The sequence below is a fragment of the Halichoerus grypus genome, chromosome 10 (genome assembly GCF_964656455.1).
Source record: "Halichoerus grypus chromosome 10, mHalGry1.hap1.1, whole genome shotgun sequence".
NCBI classification, from domain to species: Eukaryota; Metazoa; Chordata; class Mammalia; order Carnivora; family Phocidae; genus Halichoerus; species Halichoerus grypus.
The window spans coordinates 86943673-86966242 of NC_135721.1; the positions used below are offsets into that span (position 1 = coordinate 86943673).

At 41.0% G+C, this 22570-nt stretch overlaps 1 protein-coding gene across 50 annotated transcripts in view; it reads right to left on the reverse strand.

The window, feature by feature from the left end:
• Positions 1-22570, reverse strand: part of MAP4K4 (mitogen-activated protein kinase kinase kinase kinase 4) — a 191025-nt gene that overhangs the window by 18588 nt on the left and 149867 nt on the right. For 2 of the 50 annotated variants that reach the window (XM_078056760.1, XM_078056733.1), the window contains exons 13-25: positions 21400-21561; positions 18336-18422; positions 17555-17674; positions 16428-16589; positions 13592-13825; positions 12537-12643; positions 10935-11083; positions 10167-10264; positions 7864-8039; positions 7250-7370; positions 5953-6144; positions 3765-3882; positions 3273-3443 (exon numbers count right to left, since the gene is read on the reverse strand). In XM_078056760.1, coding sequence (XP_077912886.1) covers positions 3273-3443; positions 3765-3882; positions 5953-6144; positions 7250-7370; positions 7864-8039; positions 10167-10264; positions 10935-11083; positions 12537-12643; positions 13592-13825; positions 16428-16589; positions 17555-17674; positions 18336-18422; positions 21400-21561 — 1897 coding nt within the window. Of the gene's footprint in view, positions 1-3272; positions 3444-3764; positions 3883-5952; positions 6145-7249; positions 7371-7863; positions 8040-10166; positions 10265-10934; positions 11087-12536; positions 12644-13591; positions 13826-16427; positions 16590-17554; positions 17768-18335; positions 18423-21399; positions 21562-22570 lie in introns of all 50 variants that reach the window. The other 48 variants (XM_078056735.1, XM_078056732.1, XM_078056730.1 and 45 more) reach the window with 33 other exon arrangements.

Consider the following 22570-nt stretch of genomic DNA (forward strand, 5'->3'; position numbering starts at 1 on the left):
ACTCACCAGGTAACACTGTGGCTTTGAACTGGGGCTCAGACAGAGCCTTACACTTTTTTAAGGCTTACAGGCAGGCCATCATGTTTTCCACAAAAAAGTTTTTTAATAGAAATATCATACACATCAGATAATGACTGAATTTTAAGAAAAAAATTGCTGTCCAATTTAAAAACTCATTTATCATCACTGTAAGAGAAATTAACATTTATGTAATGCTCCACTCATTTTCGTATCATTTTACTTTTTTGTGGTGACTATCTCCCTATCAAATGTAGAACTATAATAGGACATTATTCTTAGTGTTTTCCCTCCATATACCCAGGTGAGATAATTTTAACTAGTTTCAGTTATTTGAAGCAGAAAAACAAAACATTAATTGACAGAGTTGCTTACAGATAGAGTCCATTCTAAAGGTTCCATTTCGTGTAGCATGTCAGTATTTTCCCAATCTTCAATATCAAGTATCTGAAAAAATCCATGTCAAGAATCTGGTAATAACTACCAGAAGTATGAGCCTTTGAAATCTTCCTATTATTTGTGGTTTCCAAAAATAAATAGCATCCAAACATCAATCAAGATTTTACAGTAATGAATTAATAAAGGAATAAAAGACAAAGCTGAAAAAGTCTATTCATAAACACAAAGAATGCATATATTTTGGCACTTACACTCCTTGTAATTCTCCATTATATATTTCCAAGAACTGTGTAATTTTGTGAAGTACTGAGTGTTAGCAGTCAATGGAATATTGACAGTCACTGGAAAATAACCACCTTGGAAATTATGGGCCTATGAAAAAAATTAAGTTGCATGATGCAATAACCTTTTATAAATGTGTTTTTTTAAACCTTTCAACTGTTAGATATAATTGCTCAAAGGTAAGCTGTACTAGGCACTGCAATTGTATTCATAGGAATCTGGTATAGGTTGATGGGAAAAATGGCTAAGAGCTTTATAACATGTGATTTAAAGTTTCCTTTAAATTTTATGATGATATTACAGGCAAAGCTCTGTAGTAAACTGCAGTTTACTATTAAGAGTGGGAACTGGGGTGCCTGGCTGGCTCAGTTGGTAGAGCATGCGACTCTTAATCTCGGGGTCATAGGTTTGAGCCCCACGTTGGCTGTAGAGATTTTATTTAAAAAAATTAAAAAAAAAAAAAAAGGGGGTGGGAACAATGATGTTCAAAATATGTGTTAAAATAATCCTGGCTGCAAATGGGCAAAGTGTCTTATTACAAAAATATAATAAATATACAGCAACTCACAAAGTCAGTTATGTAACATGATTAAAAAAGAATGCTGAGGCTAGCATGTTCCAAGAAGGCACAAAAAAACCCATCTAACCTATCCAACACTGGTCAGCAGACCTTAAATGTGTCACCATTTCAAACTAATACTACAGTGTCCTCTGAATTTTCTCCCCTTGTCAGTCTACCACTCTTACAGTACTTGTTTTAACTTTTCTAGGTCTAAGTCTCTGAAAGGCTTATTTTTAAACTTAACTTAAAAGGCTTACTTTTTTAACTTACCTTTTAGCTTAGCTATCACAGGCAGTTTAAGGAAACCCACCACTGATGTGCCCCAAGCCAAGGAAAAGTTTGAATATACCAATTTACAGAAACAGATTTCAACTTTATGTCATCTGCCTATCTTTCATTTCCACCTACTGATAAAATGGAAAGTTCCACTGCATCTTTAAAAACACAAGCTCGAGATACTCTCTTCTCTGAGGTATTAAAGAAGTTAATTAGGAAAAAGAAGGATTTTAGTTAAAAAATCATTTAATGGCACAAAATGGGGTCCAGCACTTTGCAGGACAGTAGAGGAATATAAAATCGGTGTAAGACTGCTACCAAGTGCAAACATTCTAGATAAAAATTACTTCAGCAATTTCAAAAGAATTAACTTACTTAATTTCTATACGAACTGTAATGTACTGAATTTTGATGATACACACTCCCCACAAAGGGCCTTCAGAAAGACCAAACACGGTGGAATTCAACCCTGTGATGTGATCACAACTGGCATTCCCAGAGCAACACTTCAGCACGCCGTGCGGTGACCAAGCTGCCGTACGCGAGCCCAGTAATCCCCTCAAAGTGGCTACTGTTACCTTTACCTACGAGGTTAATACAGAAAAGGCCTTATGATCATTAGGGGACTTAAGATACTCAGTGGTGACAAGGAGCGAAATCCAGAGCTGCAAGAGTGAAAGAAAAAGTGGGTATGTCTGCAGAGGGGAGAAGACTCTCCCGAACCCCGAGGGAGAGGCTGAGCAGGAGCTTGGGAAAGAGGCAGGAGAGAAGTCAACAGACACATACAAGTCTAAAAGGTGGACAAGGAGGAACTTTTAACAGACGCTCTCTTCAACAGGAACAAGGAACATCTCGAGGTTCAGGAGGTGAGTGCTGAGGCCCTCACGTCAGCCTCAATGCTTTACCAAGGTTAGGGGTTGAGGGTGAGGGGTAAGGTGGGCAGGGACAGGAGGGCTGATGTGGTCACTGGGGATGCAGAGGCCATCATGAACACTCCAACAAACAGCACGTTGAGGTCGATGTGCTGTGCACTTAAACCAAAATGGATCGCATGTCTTCTGTCCACTTGGCACTTGCGTTCAAGGGATGAAGAAACGGACTAGAAAGAGGGTCCCTGCTAAAAAAGCTGATTTCGGGGTTTAGGCAGAAGGAGAACAAGAACAAAGTGTGGGACTGGAAGACAAGGTACAGCCAAGAGAGGGTCTATCTGTGGGAGTGAGGAAGGTGATGGCTCAGGGGAGACAGAGAGGCCAGCCCCCAAATGAGAGAGGGCAGAGCCTCACGTGGCAGCCTCCCCAGGCAGAGCCTCTCGTGCTGTCGTAAGCTGTGAAGAGGCTGCACCACCACCGTGGAGAAGGAACAGGAAGATGGCACCACAGGCTCCTTCTGCACACTGTGGCCCATGGCAGACTGCTTTTAAAAGCTTCATTTCCACGTTAGGCCCAAGTCATGAAGAGCAAGGCAAAAATGTTCAACGGAAACATTTAAAAAGCAATCTAACTTAATCCTTCATTCCAATACCCGGTGGCTGAAACAAGTGCAAGCCCGCACATACACCTGCATGTTTCTGCAGGAGAAGGTAACAAGGGTGGGCATCATGGAAGTCTTTCCACTTATCTGTCAACAACTCTTTACAAAATCCCCAAACTGTCCAAAATAGTACCTTCTCTAAAAGACCAGTCCACCCTTTAGGAAAATAAAACGATGACAGTCACAGTAGGAGTAAGATACCTACCCCATAAGGCAGCGCACAGAATCTCAGAGTTGAATCTCTTCTTATATTTACGAATCTCCGGGGTGTCACTCTGTGGCCTAGTGTTGGTGGGATTCACATTGACCACTGAGCCCTTCCGGGTAGGATCTTGCCTTATGGCTTCTGGTCTCATTCCATCACAGGAAAATCCAACTAGAACACAGTACACTTGAAATTATTTTCTGCACACACAAACACTGCATCTGCCTCCCTCCCCGACTACACCTCAAGTAAATATTCACGTTATAACCAAATCTTTGTCAAGGAAAAGAAATTTGTAAGAAATGTATATGGAAAAAGGAAACTGACTATGCAGCTCATTGCAAATAAGGCAATGCAAGCAGGATGGGTGTTTCTGTATCTGAGGTCTGTGCCTACAAACCACCACCGTGCCATGCCTAAGCCACCAGAAAGAGCAACACAAAGTGACCGAGTCCTGTTTGTCAGCTGCTTTCTTGTTGCTAGTTTACTTACCCACAGAAGTCACTGTTGTCCCACTAGATGGAGAAATCTGTAGTAATCTGGGGTCTATAAAAGGTGTAAAGGAGGAGGAAGATTTGTGTTTCTGGAGTGTGCTACTAGCGGACTGAGTCTGCAATGTAAATTTCAATTTTATTAATACAAATGACATTAAAAAGATGAACATAAAACATTTCAATCCACTTCTGTACTGCATGGTTTCCCACTAGGAAGACCTATTCCTCCTGCATCATTCCCCCCAGATACTCTCAGGGGTGCCTCTGCATGTGCACAACACACCCCACCAGCAGGCTGTTCAACCTGGAACCACCAAAAGAGCTACATCTCTTTTCAGAAATACTGTTCATCTAAGACAGGAATGCTGCGAGCTACCAACAAAATCTATACTTCATGCTCCTGGTTGTTGTTGTGTTTTTTTTTTTAATAAATAATTATAATAAAAACTCCTAAAGGAGGTTTGAAATGTCTATCTCAGTTCATCAATTTCTGAATTTACTCTTCTGCCCAAAAAAGGCCAATTAACTTCTGTTGGAATATTGGCAAATCTTTACTTCGTATTATTCATTTTAACATGAGCCTCTTGCCAGAAAGCTACAGAAGCTTTGGCGACCACCATTTTAGGCGCATCATCAGGAAACCCGTATCGAACAGGGGCTCATTAGTCAAAGGTGCAAATGACAAGATATGGCACATACTTTTGCTCTTTTAGGAGCACTAGTGTTTTGGTTAATAGTGTAACTTAAGACCAAAAAAAAACACAAAGAAAGTGAAACAAATTGTTAAGTGGAAATGTAATGACAATTAAAAACAAAACAAACAGAAAAATAAACTTGCCAGTTTAGTGAGTTAAGGGTTATAGTAAATACTGTACATTAGAGCAAAATGGAGCCAAGTTTAAATATAAATATAAGGAGAAATGTGAGTGTAGGTGGGATATATCACTGGAGAAAAAAGAACACTTCCAATCAAGTGCTTTTTAGTCCTGAAAACTTTCTCGCCCTCCATGGGCAGCTAAAAGTCGCCATGTCCTAGAGCCCAAGCCCACCTAGGCTCCCAGGCTCTCTCTTCCACTTGACACAGCTGCCTGCAGGCAAGCTTCCCACCCTGTCCTAAGATCAATGGCCAATCCACCCAATGGCCAATCTTATGCAAGCGCACCTTAGAAGCAGTTGACTTGGCCCTGCTCCTCAGGGGGAGAGGATTATTCTGATTCTTTCTAAAAAGGGAACCAAAATAGGAGCAGGCTCACAGTTAAATGCTTACATTAACAAGATTGGCTGAAGCTCCATGCCACTTTCAACCTCCTTCAACTGTTAGGCAAATGCATTTAAACCAAACCTCCCAAGAAATCAAACCACTTGTTTAATTTAGTACAGGGTGCTCAAGGTGGACTCTGTCACTGCACTGGGGGCATCATCTTATTCCAAAGATCAAAGCATCACCCACCTAGCACCCAGACTGAGCACCACAGCCAAGCCTTCAAACGAGCACACAGGATTTCCCATTCAAAATTTTAAATTAAAAGCATGCTCAGACCTTTGCTCTTCTTAGCATCCTAATTTTCTAGATTTCCCTAAAAATCATTTGGCCTTTTCTTACAACTCTGAGTGATTGTGAATTTCAAGGAAAGAAGTCCTTTTAACAGGGCTGGTGAAAACAAATGATTAACCAACCAACAATCTCCCCCCATCAAAAACAAAAAACCAACCAGCCCTGTTTGAAGGAGATTCCTGTAGAGGATAACAAGTGTGTCCAGATAAGGCCAGGTCTGCTTAACCAAATTTTTCTATATTTTATTTGTCAGATAAAAAGAATGAAAAGGGCAGATTCCACAAACGACTATAAGAATTTCATGCCAAATACATAATGGATCTGAGAACACAGCAATCATTTTATTTAGACTTAAAAAAAATAAACTGAATAAAGAAAGCCATGCAACTACACCTATCTAGAGAAAAGTAAACAGTGAACTGGCAAGTTGGAGGGACATTGATCTAGGGTTACGGGATTTGTATGCAGATCTGAAACATGTTACTTGGGGTTGGGGAGAAGGGTAGGTGACAGAAGAAAGCGGGTGGGGAAGGAGGGGTGAGGGGCGTGGGAAAGGTCTCCTCTGCAAACTAGCTACTAGGCAGTGCTGGTCAAACCCTAGGAAAGCAGCCAGCTGTGGTGCGAGACATACCTCATTAGTAGTGAGCTTGTCCTGGGGTGTCTGTGGGGACATGGTGGGTGTCGGCTGGCTGGAGGATGGGGAGGAGGAGGTGGAGGAAGTGGAGGAGGAATGGCTTTGCTGTAAGAGATCTGGCAAGAGGTGAATGCGACCGGCAAAGCCATTGCTCTCATGATGGCTGGCGCGCTTTTGGTCAACTGTACTCTGTAGAAAAAACAGGCACACTCGTCTCGCTCAAGCGCTGCTGACATTCCCTATGACCCTACTGATAACTGACTTAAAGGTGCTGTGTGACTTTTCAAACTCTGTTAAATAATCAAGGAAAGACCACAGGAAACTGGTCGGAATTGTTCACACTTCCTCGCCGAATGCCTCGACTGAGCCAACAGAATTCAAAGTACCTCATCATCTGGTGGCCACAGGACTTGAGCGTCAGTGACTGCCTAATTTGGTTTCTCTGCCACACTAGCTGTTGTCACCAAAACCACTCGCCCTTTTTTTTTTTTTTTTTTTCTTAAAAAATCTTCCTGTCTAAAGCTCTAGAGAGTACCCTGTCGCTTCTTTGAATCCTGGTCTTTTCCACGTTCTTCCCACTTTCTATCCGAATGCATTGCCATTGCATGAAACACACTCAGGAAAAGTCCAAAACACTAGAAAGGCGCCTGTTCTATGTCATGGGAAGCACATCACTTCTCTGTCTTCTAAGCTAAGAAATGAACAGACAGTTGTAAAGCTGAGTAATCCGAACTGAGCACATCGGGGTGGTACACATTTAATATTCAACAAGTGAGGAAACTAACGTTTTAGAACACGCAAGAGAGTCCTCCCAACCCTTCTGCTCCACGAGGCCCTCCTGTGACTGATGAGGCTCATCCGCTCGTCCACTGCTCCTGCCTAAGGGCTGCTCCTGCTGCAGCACGGCGGACGCTCAGAGCTGGGAGCTCTTTGCAGAACCTCCGTGGCTGCTCTGCTCCAGCCTGGGCTCTGCCTCCTCGCTCTGCGAGCCTGCTGAAGGGACTCCCTGTGGCTTTTCTACTACTCAGACACAGACTGTGAGAATCAGCGTGGTGCTCGAATGAGGGCTGCCGCACAACATGCAGAGGAGCAGCAATGTGGGGTGGAAGACTGCTAGCTACCTTCTTGGCATGCAGCATACCTGCCTCCTTAGCCCCCGACACTCTACCCTCTGGGTCTTGTTAACATGAAAACAGATGATGATGTAGAAACAGCATGAGTGAGTGAATGAGCAAGTGGGTTAATGACTACAGGAGAAGCTCTGCCTCTAACAACAAAGAGAAGACACAGGTACCTGGCGGACGATGAGAGTGCCCTCCTTGGATGGGGTCATGGCTGGCTCACTTTCTACATCGTCATGGACAATCATGGTTTTCACCGACTCTGTTTCACCATTGCTCAAATTCAGAGATGACCTATTGAGACAAAATTCAGAAGTGAAGGGCTATCATCCCATGAGTCGAGGACATCCTGTTTAGATTCCTCACCTTCCCAAAGGCCTAAGACGAGATCAGGCTACAGATAGAGTTTCCTCAAAGAAAACAAATGTTTAGCTCTTCCCCTTCAACAAAGAACTGTCTGCCAGTATAGTCTGCTTTTGAGCAAAAACATCTAAATGAATTCTCATGGTTAATGTGGTTCAACTGAACTGAAACTTCCCTTTTGTCATACTGTCAAACTAAAAAGAAAAAAATAAAATACACTGGGGTACTGGGGAGAAGCACTGACACACCCGCGCACACAGACAAAGAGAAGGGGGAAGAACATGAAGGCTGCCTGTTGCTGAACCCAGGAGAATTCCATGTTAAATGTTCATAAAGTCAGGATAGGTTTAGAAAAAACTGGTTCTAAATGGAAAAAGTTCAGTGGAGACACTCTCAGCCGCTCTACAATACACCAAGGACTGACGCTGCTCTGGTGTCCTCTGGTCCAGAGGTGGCTTCCTCGGCCCCTTCTTGTTCTACGTCATCGTCTTCCTCATCTGTCGTCCCTGACTCCTCACTGGATGAGGAGTAGTCTGTCACTTTGTGTGGTGGTCGCACATCTTCCACTGCTCGAAGCTCTTTGGCCAGTGCAGTCAAATCCTAACGCACAGGACAGAAAAGAGAGTAAGGCAAAGGGGTGTGCGCCGGGGGTACTGGGAAGAAAACAGCAAATTATGAGACATTCTTCATTTTAACTATTGATAAAATAGCCACGACATCCATTTTGTAAAGCTATTCTGTATCTACCAGTAACATAGGAAGGTGAGCTCTTAAAGCTTTTGATAGAACAGACCAAAAAATGTGAAAAAATAGGGGGAAAAATAAAAAGCTACCAATGTACATAGTTCAAATCTCGCAACAATAAAAAACATAAATCTGCTTACGATAGGCTAACAGTGCTTTTTAAAAACCCTAACATAAAATTCTAGATCAACACATGTTGTGAAGGAAAATCCTTGGAGTTCTGCCTATATAACAAAGTCTACTTTCAAAGAGATTACCCAGAAAGCAAGATTTTAGTTAAATTGGGCTGAAAGTTTTTCTTTGGTGAACTTGTTATTTTTAACTCCACCTTTTATTTTAACAATTTCAGACCTACGAAAAGTGAAAAAGTGAGTATATCTGACCTCACGGAGTGTTAACAACTTGCCACATTCCTAAGAAGGTCCATGGCACAGGAAGTGAGAAAGTGGACGCAGCATGTGCTACTGTGGGCAGGAGGTAAGGTGCTTCCCTGGCACCACCTGACCCACGTTTTCCTGCAATACTGCCAACAAATATGAACATCAGACAGAAAGGAAATCTACTTTAAAAGACATTATTCAAAAGCAGCTTCATTTCCCATGATTCTTCCATACTGAGATATTTTATTTTTATTTTTTTATTTTTTTAAAGATTTTTATTTATTTATTTTGACAGAAAGAGAGGCACAGCGAGAGAGGGAACACAAGCAGGGGGAGTGGGAGAGGGAGAAGCAGGCTTCCCGCGGAGCAGGGAGCCCGATGCGGGGCTCGATCCCAGGACCCTGGGATCATGACCTGAGCCGAAGGCAGACGCTTAACGACTGAGCCACCCAGGCGCCCCCTTCCATACTGAGATATTTTAATATGCAATTATCCACAGATAATTTTTAAGCGTGATTATTATTTATACTCTACATCTTCATGCAGAAGTCCAAGGTTTCTACTTGGGCATTGTATTTGAGAAGTAATGACTTTTTTTTAAAAAAGCGGGCTATGTAGTCATTTTTCCTTTCCCTTTTTAGCAGTTCCAAAGGAGCTTCCTTCTCTGCAGTTATGAATATGTTGCTGTTCTTTGAGCTTGAGTCTCTGAAATAACAGAGTATCGGACCTTCAGTCTTACTATTTCATGATTACAACTGGGGCTTTTTAAGAAGTTATTTTTAGAAGTTCTATGTAATAATAATAAATATACACAGCAAATTCTATGTTAAAAAAGATAAAGCAGAAGCTTAGAACTTTTGAATTCTAGAAAAGAAAAAAAGGCAAGTTGAAGGAGGAAAGGAAATGTAGATGGACTACAATCTAAGCTTAAGAGGCAATTGGAATGCTGCTCGGCTGCGGCATTTTCCAGACATGGAGCTTACCACTTCGCCCTTCAGCGCAGAGCAGTTTCATTGAGCCGGAGAAGCCATCAGGGATGAAGAACGCACAGCACAAGGAAGCATGGGAGAAAGAAGGGGAGTGAGGGGAAGGACAGGAATCAATTCAAGCAGGAAATCAAAATTCCAAAAGGCTTACAATCCCACAATGGGCAGAGTTACATGGTCAGTTAATGCAACAAGGACTACAGGCCAAGTATGAGGAGGTCACAACCGTCACTCCCGGTAACAAAAGGCAGAAGTTAAATCAATAGGTGAGCTGAAGAAAAAGGGAATGTAAAAATATTTACTCTAAAAACCAGTTTTGTAAATGCCCAACTCATCAAGAATATGTCAAGGTTAATGCTGAGCAAAGATAAAAATAAAAAGGTTTTTTTCTCTTTTGTACTTAAAAAAAAAAAATTACTACAACAGCGAGGTGGGTGGGGGTGTGCACAAATGTGTCTGAGGATATGGCATTCCTTCTAATTCTTCAAATCTGTGCGGGGTCGGGGGAGGGGGCGGCCACAGAAAGGACTGCAGGCCTCTCGACTACGTATTTTTAATAGAAAGACCTCACTCACTCAAGCTTAGAATAAATAAAACTGATTTTGTATAATTCTTACAGCAGGTTTGAGAGGTCTGAAAACTTCTTTCTTTTCTTCAGGTTTTTTCACTGCATTTTCTATGCGCTGAGACGGAGAGCCTTCAGATTTGGATGATGCTGTGAAATTCAAGAAAAACAAGAAAGGCAGAAACAGATAAGCACAGAGATGTGTGTCACAAATCTGACCTAGCCCACCTAGCCTTTGTTTCTCTCCCCTTCCCTCCTGCCCACTTCTGGTAGCCCCACTCAAGGCAGGTCTCCACACGCAGACCTGACTCTGCTTAATGTGTATTCACAATACGTTGTTACACTATGTCAATAATACAATAGAGGGGATTTTCATCAGTTTATTATTTTGAGGGTTAAAATAACCAATAATAATGACAGCACTGATGGGAGTCCATATTGAAAGAAGTGGGTTCAAATCCCAGCTCGGACATTTAGCTAATCACCTTGGACAAGTTACTTCAGCTCACTAAATTGAAGTTGCTTTAAGTTTATAAAATGGAGACACAATACATCTCTCTCTCATGGGGTTCTTTTAAGGATTAAATGAGATAATGCATATAAAGTGCTCACAGTGCTAGGCATGTATAAGCTCTCAAAAGTGAACTCTGTATTATTAAGATTATGGTATCATTAGCAAACTGCACCGAAACACTGTTTTGTGATATGCAGCTATGAAAAAAACCACAGGCCTTTTTACATGATTGAAAAGGATCTCCAATATATTGATCATATAGCCCAATAGCGTTAATGGGGAAAGGGAAAAGCAAAGGTATCCTACATCTCACTCTGAAGCGCTCCCCAGAGCCACTCTGAGACCCAGGGTGGGACCCAGGCTGGGATCCTGAGTTGCTGGACCCCGAGGAGCTGCCACTGCCAGGCCTGGGCACCAGCTTCTCCACTCTCTCCCACAGCAGCCTGGGCTCAATACTGCTGTTAGAAAAGAAGAGAGAACAGCTAATGCATTATCCCAAGATGTAGTATCAAATTATAAACAGATGCATGATGTGTCCACCAATGTCTTTGAAATGTAGGTAAAATGAGGGGAAAAATGGCCTAAAAACAGCATTCAACATTAAATTCATCAAAAGTTACAATGACATCATTCATGGGTTTTTATCTCAGATACCCTTTTTTAAATTGTAGCTGACACACAACGTTACATTAGTTTTGGGTGTATGAAATATCTCAGATAAGCTTAAATAAAAAATGTTAAATAACAGGCTACCATTAGCCAGACCCCAAATCTTCATCACGACTGACAGGAAATGCAACTGCTCAGTCGAAAAGTGTTACTATTCCTGTCACAGCTATAAACTCAGTTTCTTATTATAAAAAAAATTCCACTTAATATAGTCACACACAAAATTATGCTGCTTCTAGGCTGTTGATCTCACTGTCCATCAATGCCATTAAGAGCTGACACTTACACTTTGTATGAACGGAGTTAGAAATGCGACAGAGCATAGGCTACAATGCTCCCTGGCCAAGGATGCACCCAGAGCATAAATTTGCTAGAACACAATTAATATACAGGCTCAGTCACAGGAGAATCCCACAGTGCACCGTCATCATTTAAGGACTAAGAATGCTCTCTGCAGATTCTGGTCTGTCACCCACCTTTGTGCTCCAAGTTATATCAAGGCTCCACGTGCAGAAGGCTAATTTCAGAGGTTCAGTGATGATTAAGTACAAAATAGTCAACACAGTGCTCCTTCCTTCCCCTAGGATGGCACTGGCCAATGGAAATCACTTGACAGGATGAATATATATATATAGCTGACTGGTAATAACATGGTAGCCATGCCTGCATGTGGCTACTGAGCACATGAAATGTGACTAGTGTAGCTAAGGAAATTAACTTTTAATTTTATTAAATTTTAATTAAGTTAAATTCAAATTTAAGTAGCTTCATGTGGCTAACAGCTACTGTATAGTACGCAGAACAGCTCCACAACCTAAAAATATTATTTGGTTAATTCTAGTTTATTACAGACTGTAAGTCAACCAGTGACTTTTCTTTAGTAGCCTGTTTGTGATTTCTGTACCAATCCAAAGCACTTGGGACATCCTTTAGATGATAAGCTCCCTCAGGTTCCAATTCTCTTAATCTCTCCCATGCCTTCCCTGCTGTTCCATCCACTTGCTCTTACAGAGCCAGAGAGTTTTCATTTTAAAAGTGCTGAAATACACAACTGGATTCAGACTCACTAGAGACCAGTTTGCTGTTATTCACGATAATGGATTTTCTGGCAGTTTTTCTTTTATAAAGTGACCATCTCTTTACCTCAGACGTTCCATGTTTATGAACATTTTTATGAAAACAAACATGATGTAATATGCCATGCAGTAAACCTGTTTTTAAGCTTCCCTCTTCTCTTACCTGGTGGAGTTTCTTTGACCTGCTTGGCTATTTTGCTGTCCACTGCCTTGCAGTGGGGAATCCCGACGGGACAGAACAGGGGAACGAGACGTTGTCCTCACAGGAACCTTTGGGTAGAAGAACATAGCAATTAAATTATTGAAAATATGAGAAGAAAAAAGATTTCCTTACCAAAACATATTTTTAGAACAGTCCTACTTATGTGAGCCTTACTATCACTACCCCCCACCCCCCATCCCTGATCCTTCTCTGCCCTCCACTGATACAATACGATAGAGAAAATTCAGTCAAAGGCATCAAAGGAGCCAGGACAAACAGCCTTTCTATGCTTCTGTAACATTCAAATGATGTTTGGACTGAAGCTTCATGGCAAGGGACATACAAAGCATTTTGCTGAGATAATGTGAGAATCAGGAAAATAAGCTCAAAGGAATCAAACAATGGTCTACAAATGGATCAGTAGGAAACAAAGACTGGTAGGAAGCAAGAAAATATTCAGAGGAAGCAAATTCCAAGTGGAGGAAAAATAAACGAAATGAAAATGTGCCTTTTGTTTAATTTCACCATTAAGTAATTACCAAAACACAACAAAAAATTGAAAAGGAAACCAAAAATCCCTCAATTTAAAAAAAAAAAAAAATCATTTTTTTGGAATTTTAATGTAAAATTTTTCTTAAAAGAACCTTTTCTGAAAATTTTGATATTCATTAATATTGCAAAATAATTTGTAGCTTTTGTATAAATGTTTAAGACAACAGCTAAAATATATTTTGATTCTTTTTGTTCTAGGAGTATATTCTTTATAGACATACTCATATATTATTCTGTTACTTTGTGTTTAAGTATAGAGTTAACGACAACCATAAAAAGCTAACTGGCTGCTGGCTGAATTTAACTGAGTAACTATGGAACTTTCCCCACTGTAAAAAGTTCCTTTGAAGTTTCATTGCCCCTTCATTCTGGTGAAGTCACCATACCCTTAGTTAAAATAAATAATTAAAAAAAAAATAACAAAAAGGAAAAAAGCAGCACACATCTGTCTTTCTGCTTCTTACCCTTGGAGGCACCTCGTCACTGTCTGATCTAGACCAAGCCTTTTGGGTGGGGTCAGGTACCTCCGACTTAGAGTCAGAACTCTGACTTAGCACCTCACTGCGGGAAGGTGGACATGGGTCCTGAGAGCGAAGATGGTGGTGTGCAAATTTGGGAGGAGAAGGGTCACTGAAGGAATGGGATCGCGAGACAGGGGAAACATTGTTCTTGAGAGATGCCAGGTGGGACCACTGTACCTTACAAGAAAACAAAACACAAAACATTCAATGCGTTCCGCATAAAACGCTTTTCCGGTCAATACCAAATCCAAACCAAGAAATGGGGAAAGGCAAACAGGGGCAATACAGTCCTAGGTAAGCCAAGCAGTGGAACAGTTACACTTCTAAGTGAAAAAGCAGTCTGGGGAACATAATATATAGAAAAAACCAAATGTACATTTATAAAGAAAACTTTTAATATCCAGACTAACATTATAGATAGCAGTAAACATGAAGATTAATGAAACAAAACAAAACAAAACAAAAAAACCCTGGTAGACCTCCGGTCCTAAAAGGGAGGACAACGTGCTCCATGCACATCCATGTCAAAGCAGAGTTGACAGGCAGAGAGAGAGAGTGAGGAAAGAAAAATCACAAGACAGACACTGTCATACATTCAGACCTAGCTATCCATCCTCATGGCACCTGGCAGCATAAGGTTTCAGACCAAATAATCACAAAACAACACATTTATGAGCAAAGACAAACCCCTTGTGTGTTGGCAGACTATGGTAATACAACTTAAAAACAGCCAACTTTTCAAATACACCCACGATTTTGCCTCTTTCTTCTCCCAGGTCCTAAAACACTCAAACCTTAGAGATCTCCATACATGTTCATAGTAGTTAGAAGAAAAGGAATTTTGGTTTCTTTAGGAATATTCAGTACTATCATTCCCTCTACTGACTGCTACTGGAGTATATGCCTTCTACCTGACAACTGAAGAAACAGGACAACTACTTGTCACCTGAGTTAATCTGGTTGCTTTTTAAGCTGGTAAAGCAATCTCTGAAATAATCTGTATTTTCTTTATTGTATTTTATCATTTTAAAATAAGTGTTTAAGATTGCCATTTACATAATTCTAGCTATGCTATCCATTATCTCAACACATTTAAGAAAACTAAAAATCCAAATCACAACTGGTTCTACCTCTCCAAATGCAAGATTCAGAATAAGTCCCAGGTCATGATTTCTATGACGTCCAGGAGAGTGACAAATTCCACTTATTGGTGGAAAAATCTCAGAGTGGAATCATCTCAGAGTGTTAAAATGTTTAAAAATTTCAGGGGGAAAAATTTGAAAATGAAACTATTATCTATAACTATAATAAAAAATGGGCTTCAAAATAGAATCCTAGTCTCCTCAAAGAATGTTTTCGTAAGTAGAGGTTTCAGCCCAAAGCAACTTTAGGTAGAAGGAGGAAAAAGGAGACTATCTCTAGGCACTACATTAGTTAATTAATATAGAAGTAGCCTACATAATTCAGGAATTCCTATTTCTTAAACTTTTAGTGGCCAAATAGATAAAAATTTTCAATTTGCGGTATAGTTTAACTTTCAGAATAGAGATTTTAGTCTTGGACTCTTCATACAAGTGTTGTCAAATCTATTCTACCAGTCCTCTTCCCCTTCCCTCTGTCCTGCTTTCCTCACTCTCTGGCTTGTGGGTCAGCTCTCGTGTGAATCAAGAAACTGCTGACGCCATGTAAGTATCTCCTTGCCCCCCAATAACCCCCACCCCCACAAACATGCCCTTTGTTTAGTCTGGTTCTTCTTTTTTTTTTAACAACTCCTCCACACTGGGACTATTGATTGTAAAGCATGTTCAAATCCTCACTTGGATTTTTCAGAACACCACAACTACTTTTATCACAAGAATATGAACTTTTGTCCCCTAACATTTGCAAACATCAGTGACAAGTAAACTCAGGCTTAAGAACCTGTTCCCAATATTCTGGATTACACAGCTTCAAGGAGCAAAATATCTAAAAGTCACTTACTTTTCAGTAAGAAAATGGGAATCTGTGTTTTAAGGATCATTCAGATCTTTAACATGGGCAATCCCTGCTGTTGCCTTCCTTCTCTGGATAGTACTGGGGGTTCTCTTTTAACCACACAGCACTCAGCCCAGAGGAAGTTCTCCCTCACCTAGACTAGGCAGAATGCTCTGGCCAACCCAATGAAAGGTCATAACCTTTACCCTGACCTACTTCAGGGGAATGCACACTTAACCTACTAGAGCGTATTTTCTTTTGGCTCTTGAACCTTTTGAGAATCTAATAAAAGCCCCTTTTCCCAGAAAAATATGCACAGTTGGACAAAATCAAGAAATTATACATGCAATTTCAGGGCAGACATTGGTTTTCTAAAGCCCACTCATGGAACCGGCCAGGAGCCGAGGACCAAAGGTTAAGAAAAGGTTCTGGTTCTCCCTCTATGTACTTATGATACTAACTTTCCAAAACCTAAACTGAAAAATTTTTGTATTAGAGAAAGGAGGCACTTGTTTATGAACATCTGAGATAGGGAAGACAAAAAGACTAAAAGAAGAAATCACTGAGTCTAGATATTCTTAGTAAGTACAACAAAAATCTTAAAAAACAAAAAACAAAAAAGCCCTCCCCTTTTCTCTATCAACTGAGGGTATATTGCCTGTATGTTAATTGAAAATCACTCCTACTAATCTCTTTTCTTTCTAAATGTGGTAACAAACCAAACTGTAAACATTACAAGCAGGCCCATGGCTTAGTGAGCTATGGTGTGAGTCTCCTCGGCCCACAGCCACCTGGCTGTTGCTACCTGTGGCTCAGCTGGTCTCTGCAGGGCAGGATGCACAGACTCGGAGTTGCCATTGGAAAAAGACTCTGATCTGGAAGGCACTGGTGGCTCCAATACTCTGCCTGTCTGCTTAGACTGGGCTTCAGGGGAGCTGTGGTTAGTTTTCCTAAATCTATCTTCCACCTGCATCAGAGAATTAGAAGACATAACTCAGTGTTAGTAGGGAAAAGCTGAGATCCCAAAGAAAGCCTGAAAGTGGAAGGGCCCTAGAGAGAAATTTTCTCTTTTCTCCAACTACGAGGAAAGAGAGGGGTGGCTTAAAAAGAGAGGGGACAAATAAAATAGGGCTAAAATTCGATTTGAGATAAAGAAATACTTATGAAGATAAAAATTAAGCCTTTAAAATCTCCTGGCAAGAATTCTTAAGATTGTACATGATGACAAACTAGGAAAAAAAAAATTAATGTCACAACAAACTTAACAACAGATTAAAAGATTATCATCAGGAAGCCAAAACACATTTTATTCTACCAAAAATAAAGGCATTCCAGAATCAGCAGAACACTTGTTCCTAGAATTAGGGTGAGACATGGTAGAAGGATGCCACCTATAGGCCAGGTTTAAACACACTCTAGAAGCTGCCCAGGTCCCCCTATTCCTAGTATCCCCAAACAGTTACTGCTTTGCCACATCCTTACTGTAAGGCTCTGGGTAGCCCAAATGTGCCAGTACAGTAACGAATCACAGTCTTTGAAAAGTTAGTAAACGGGGCTACAGCCACACTTTATTTTCATTGTGGTTTTGGAAAAATAGCTAACCAGGCCACCATTCCCTTTGTTTACATTGTAAGAATGATTCTGCCATACAATCTTCTCTCTGTTTAGTGTTCAATTCCTCTGCAATTTGTTAACAGAGGCACTCTAGTCGTCTATGGAAAAACCACTAAGCAGATAAGAGACCTTGGGCAAGTGTCCTTTCACTTCTCTGAACCGCAATTTCTCAGCTAGGAAACCAAGAGAGTGGCTCATAACTGGTCTCTATGCTCCATTCTAGCCTTAATATTACACAGTTCCTAAGCGTCATTCTATTACTTTCTAGGGAACAGTGGACACCGGATCAATGTTTAAGCGACGAAGGAAAGAAAATACCTCTCGAGCTCTGTCAGCGGGCTCGTAGTGGGGTTTAGGCTCGGGAGCGTGAAAGCTTGGCTTGCTCCTTTCCTGCTGCGGTGGCTGGGGCTGCTGCGGGTGCGGCCTCCTGTGGTCATGCTGTAGAGACAGGAGATATGCTTGTTCTTGTTGCAACTGCCTCTGGAGCCTCTCTGCCTGCCGGTGCTCCTCCATCTCCCGCCATCGGCACTCCTTGGAGAGGGACAGGAGAACACTAAATCTATGGGACACTGCAGAGCTCGCCTCTTCTCTGGATTCATTCTCGACTTTTTAAAAAGACAATGCCCTTTGTCCCCCTTGTTTGATAACAGAGCAAAATGACTGGGATTTTAAATAGCATATTACCTGTGGAAAAATCTGACAGCTTGTTGCTAACCATATCACTGGACAGAGAAAGAATTCAATTAAAAGTTGGTTTTGGTGGTTTCAAAAGTAAGAATATACTAGACAAAAATCCTATGGTGTGTGCTTTGAGCCTTCAGCCCTTAGCATTCTAGTTTGTTCACAGAATGCCAAGTTCTATTCAAAACCTTGCTATCTACCAAGAGAACAGTTAACTCTTTAACAGGGAAATATATAGAAGCCACCTCGAAAAGTTGCCCAAAGTAGCATGACCACAGAGGACGTCTCCATTTGAGCCTGTCAGTCCACAGCACTAACCAAAATGGTCTGGTGATCACCACAGCTCTGCCCAAAGCTCAGGGGAGGGATAGCTAAACGAGCCCTAATGCTACGGAACAAGACAGATACAGGGCGTTACCAGTAACATGGCCTGCTCCTGGAGCAGCTGCTGCTGAAGGATTTCCAAGTGCCGCTGCTCCTCTTCTAGCTGTCGCCTGATATACTCCTGTCACACAGAAATTACCCAGCAATCAATTTATCCAAAAGGAAAGCATCAGAACCACCTGAATGGAGCACCAAGAACCATTTGCCCCAATGGTCTTCAGTGGTAATTCACTTAGTGATGAATATATTACAAAGCATATGGTGAAGGATTTTCCCCAAGATCATCAAATTGGCCAAGATCTAAAGAGTCTAACAAATGATGATATACACTCCACTGATATATACAAAAGTATCTGAAAATTTTTCTGTTAGAACACAGCTGTTAAACAAAAACACAGGATTTCAAAGGACCATGATATTCCTTCCTCTTAAGCATGGTAGACTCCAGAGAAATCAAGAGTTTAATTAGATAAACCAGAGGGTTCACATTGCCCCAGAGGGTTCTTATTAGTCATTATTTATAACTAGCATGGACTGCCAATTTTTAAAACCCCAAACCGAAACCTGTTTGATATTAAAACAGAGCAAACAGGATTTGTGTTTTCTCTTATGACAAAGAAGGTACACAGAATGACTAATTCTGAAAGCCATGGTCTATGGACACCAGACTCAGGTGATTTCTCACAAATGAACAAGTCCAGGCTCTTCATGATGAGACTATGACAGAGTGTGTGTGTGTCTGCGGGGAGCAGGGTAGGTGGGGGGGTTGGGGGAAGCCTATTTTCTTTTCTTTTTTTTTTTTTAAGATTTTATTTATTTATTTGAGAGAATGAGATAGAGAGAGCATGAGAGGGGGGAGGGTCAGAGGGAGAAGCAGACTCCCCGCTGAGCAGGAAGCCCAATGCGGGACTCGATCCCGGGACTCCAGGATCATGACCTGAGCCGAAGGCAGTTGCTTAACCAACTGAGCCACCCAGGCGCCCATGGGGGGAAGCCTATTTTCAAGGGGAAGAAAACAAGTCTCTGCAACAATGAAAACAGGTAAACACACCCAAAATATGTAAAGAGGAGAAATCCAACCTTGAAATTGCATGCATATTTAAGAGACTAGGAAATCAAGAAACCTTTACCTATGACCTCTAGAAAGCCCTCCCATTTTCTGTCTCCTCATTTGAGAAATGAATATCAAGAATATTCTTTTGCAACTCTCCCAAGACTTTTTGTGAGGTTCAAATAGGACACAGACATGAAACAACTTTGAAATACAAACAAAAGAAGTTTCCTTCCTTTTCAACAGGGAAAAAAGCTAACTACTCCATAGGGGAGTAGACTAAAGGGTCTATAAGAAATTTTATTCTGAAATTCAGATTATGTCTTTACAGTGTCTAATGCTGACCATCCACTTATACTATGGCACACACTTTAAAATTAAAAATAGCCATAAATCTGGGCTGGACAGAAGTTTTAGTTCAGCAATAATTCTGGTTGAGAGAATGGTGGATAACACAAATCATGACATACGTATTTCCTTAGAAACCTTCATCTTACACAATAAATTTCGCCCAAAAAAGTCAATCTGATTCCAACCTGGGCTCCAAGCCCCATGCCTGTAAGTCTAACCATCCATGGCACATGCTATGCCAAGCACTGCCCTAGTGTGACGTGTGGCCTTCCCCTGCAACGGTTGAGAAAGGGATCTGAATCCCAACTCATCTCTTCTTGGAACTAGACAACAGTGAACCATAACTTGAAAGATCAAATTAGCACAGTTGGGGGTTTTTGCCTTCAAAACACAAGGACAACCAGGAAATTCACATCTATCCAAATCACAAAGGTCCTAACATATAACGAGCACACAGGATACAATTATACATATACACAAACATGCACACGTAATGCAGAAATGACACATTTCTCACAGCACTGTTAACACGGGGACTATTTTGCAAAAGAATAAGGAAAGCAGAATGAAACTACTTTGATGCTATTTTTTTTAAGAGGTGAAGAATACTTGCTGTACACAAAAGCTAATGACTGCCCCTAGAACATTAAAGATTATTACTCTCATACCTGCCTCTCACCATTGAATTGCAAGAATTATCCCGAGGACATTTAATTTTTAAAAGCTCATTTTACACCTCTTTGCAGTCCCCAAGTAAAAATTACAATGTGGAAAAAAACCAAAACAACAACAACAAAAACCCCAACACACACCAAGGTCAACTGGCCAAGAATGTCAATAAGGTAACAAATAAAAAGTATCACTTAAATTCCTAGGAAGAACTGGTAAACATGCAAAAAACCTGAAGCATATGATTAGTATCAAGGACAGCGGCTGAATAATCAACTTTGGAAGTTAATACCATTGTTCATAAGTATCTTAAGTATGAATTCCAAGTATTATTTAAATCGGTCCCCATTCATATCTTTTTTTCTTTTACCCAAACCTCATAACAAAGAATGATCAATTCAAAGATGGGAGAGCTGAAGAGGCTCTGAGGGGCTCACACGGACGGCACAGACACAAAAGCACGGTCAGGTTTTATTTGCACAGGTGATTCAGGGAACAGAGATTTCTAAAGACAACTATAGCTGGCATCATCAAAACATGGATGATCTTTTTTGGCTAAACAAAACCACAGTGTTATTAGTTTTTCTAATGCTACAGAGATATACACTGCATTATATGCAAATATGTTTATTACAATATTCAGCTGCTGGATACTTCAAACATCTCTTGTGGTTGGTTTTTAACTTCACTAAAGAAAAGGTTAATTATCATCCAGATATTTGGGGTTCAAAGCATTTAAGCCAAACCCAAGAAGACATCTTCAGAAATCTTTTGGGTACCACACTATTTGGAGACCACTCGACCGGTTTCAAGGCTTCTAAATGTAAAGATTTATCCATCAGTTTTTAAAGATGAGACTCAATTTGTTGCTGTGCTTCCAATTGTGCTTCAGCATTTTGAAACCTCTGAAGTCCTGAATGGGTTGTGCATACGCTCACGTGTGTGTACTTTTTGCCCCAAATCCCCCAACTCTACTAAGCAACAAACCTCAAAAATTCATGGGTAGAACATTCTTTTGTGAACTAACCTGTTCTCTTTCAACTCTCCTCTTTTCTTCTTCTGCCCGCCTCCTCTCTTCTTCTTCTTTACGTCTTCTCTCCAGTTCCTCCAGACGCCTCTTCTCTTCTTGTTCCCTCCTTCGCTGCTCACGTTCCTGCTGCCTTCTAGCTTCCCGCTCTCTCCTTTGTTGCTACAGGAGCGAAGATATGTAATCAGCAGGGATCTTCCCCCTATAGCTCTCACAACAGTCTGCTGACCAGTAACAGGTAGGTGCTAATGACGGGAGCTCTACTGGCCAGTGATTTCCACACTGCCCCTTGGCCCCTATGTACTAGCGTCCTCATAAATATTGGTCAAAGTTGGTGTATTTCTGTGAATCTTTACACGGTTTGGTTCCATTTTGATATCAACTATTCCCCATTCTTCACTGTATTAAAAGAGCAACCAAGGGACAGGAAATTCTTTATCCTTGCATATCGCTAACAGAATTACACAGGGCCCGTGGTAAGCCAAAGAAAAAGAAGACAAAGGAATAAGGGAGAATAGAAGTAGAGCAAAGAAAGGTAAGAAATAATTAAAAAGAAGGAAAGGAAGCATATATCAGGAAAAAGAGAAACAGACATCAACAAGGGTAAGAAATGCCAGCATTATTACTATGAATGTAAGAAACTGCTATGGCACCCATGCTTACTATGTGTCTTGAACTGTGCTGAGTGTCGGATAGTCTTTGCTCCATTTCCGTTATCTAACATAATTCCCAAAACAAACCTGGGAAGTAGATATTTCACTCCTACTTTACAAATGAGAAAACAGGTTCAGAAGAGTTAAGTGACTTGCCCAGTGTCACCCAGGAAACAAGCCCCCGGCCAGAAGGGCCACTCTGCCTCTAATGCCTATAGCACTAACCAGACCCAATCGTGCATCCTATCAACGGGGAGGCTGGTGCCACTCATCACCAGACTGACGCTGACGGCCCTTCCTAATCCCAGCTATCCTATATAACCCCACAGAAGAGAACATTTGTCCCATCCAGCCCCAGACATCTGTCAATAAAGCACTTACTTCCACAGTATGAAGCATAAATTAACCAATTCTTCTCACGAATAAGAAAAATGTTAGCCTCTAGACTGGCGCCGTCCAAGAGATTCTCTGGGATGATGAAAATGTTCGGTCTCAGTACTATTCACTAGAGTAGCCAA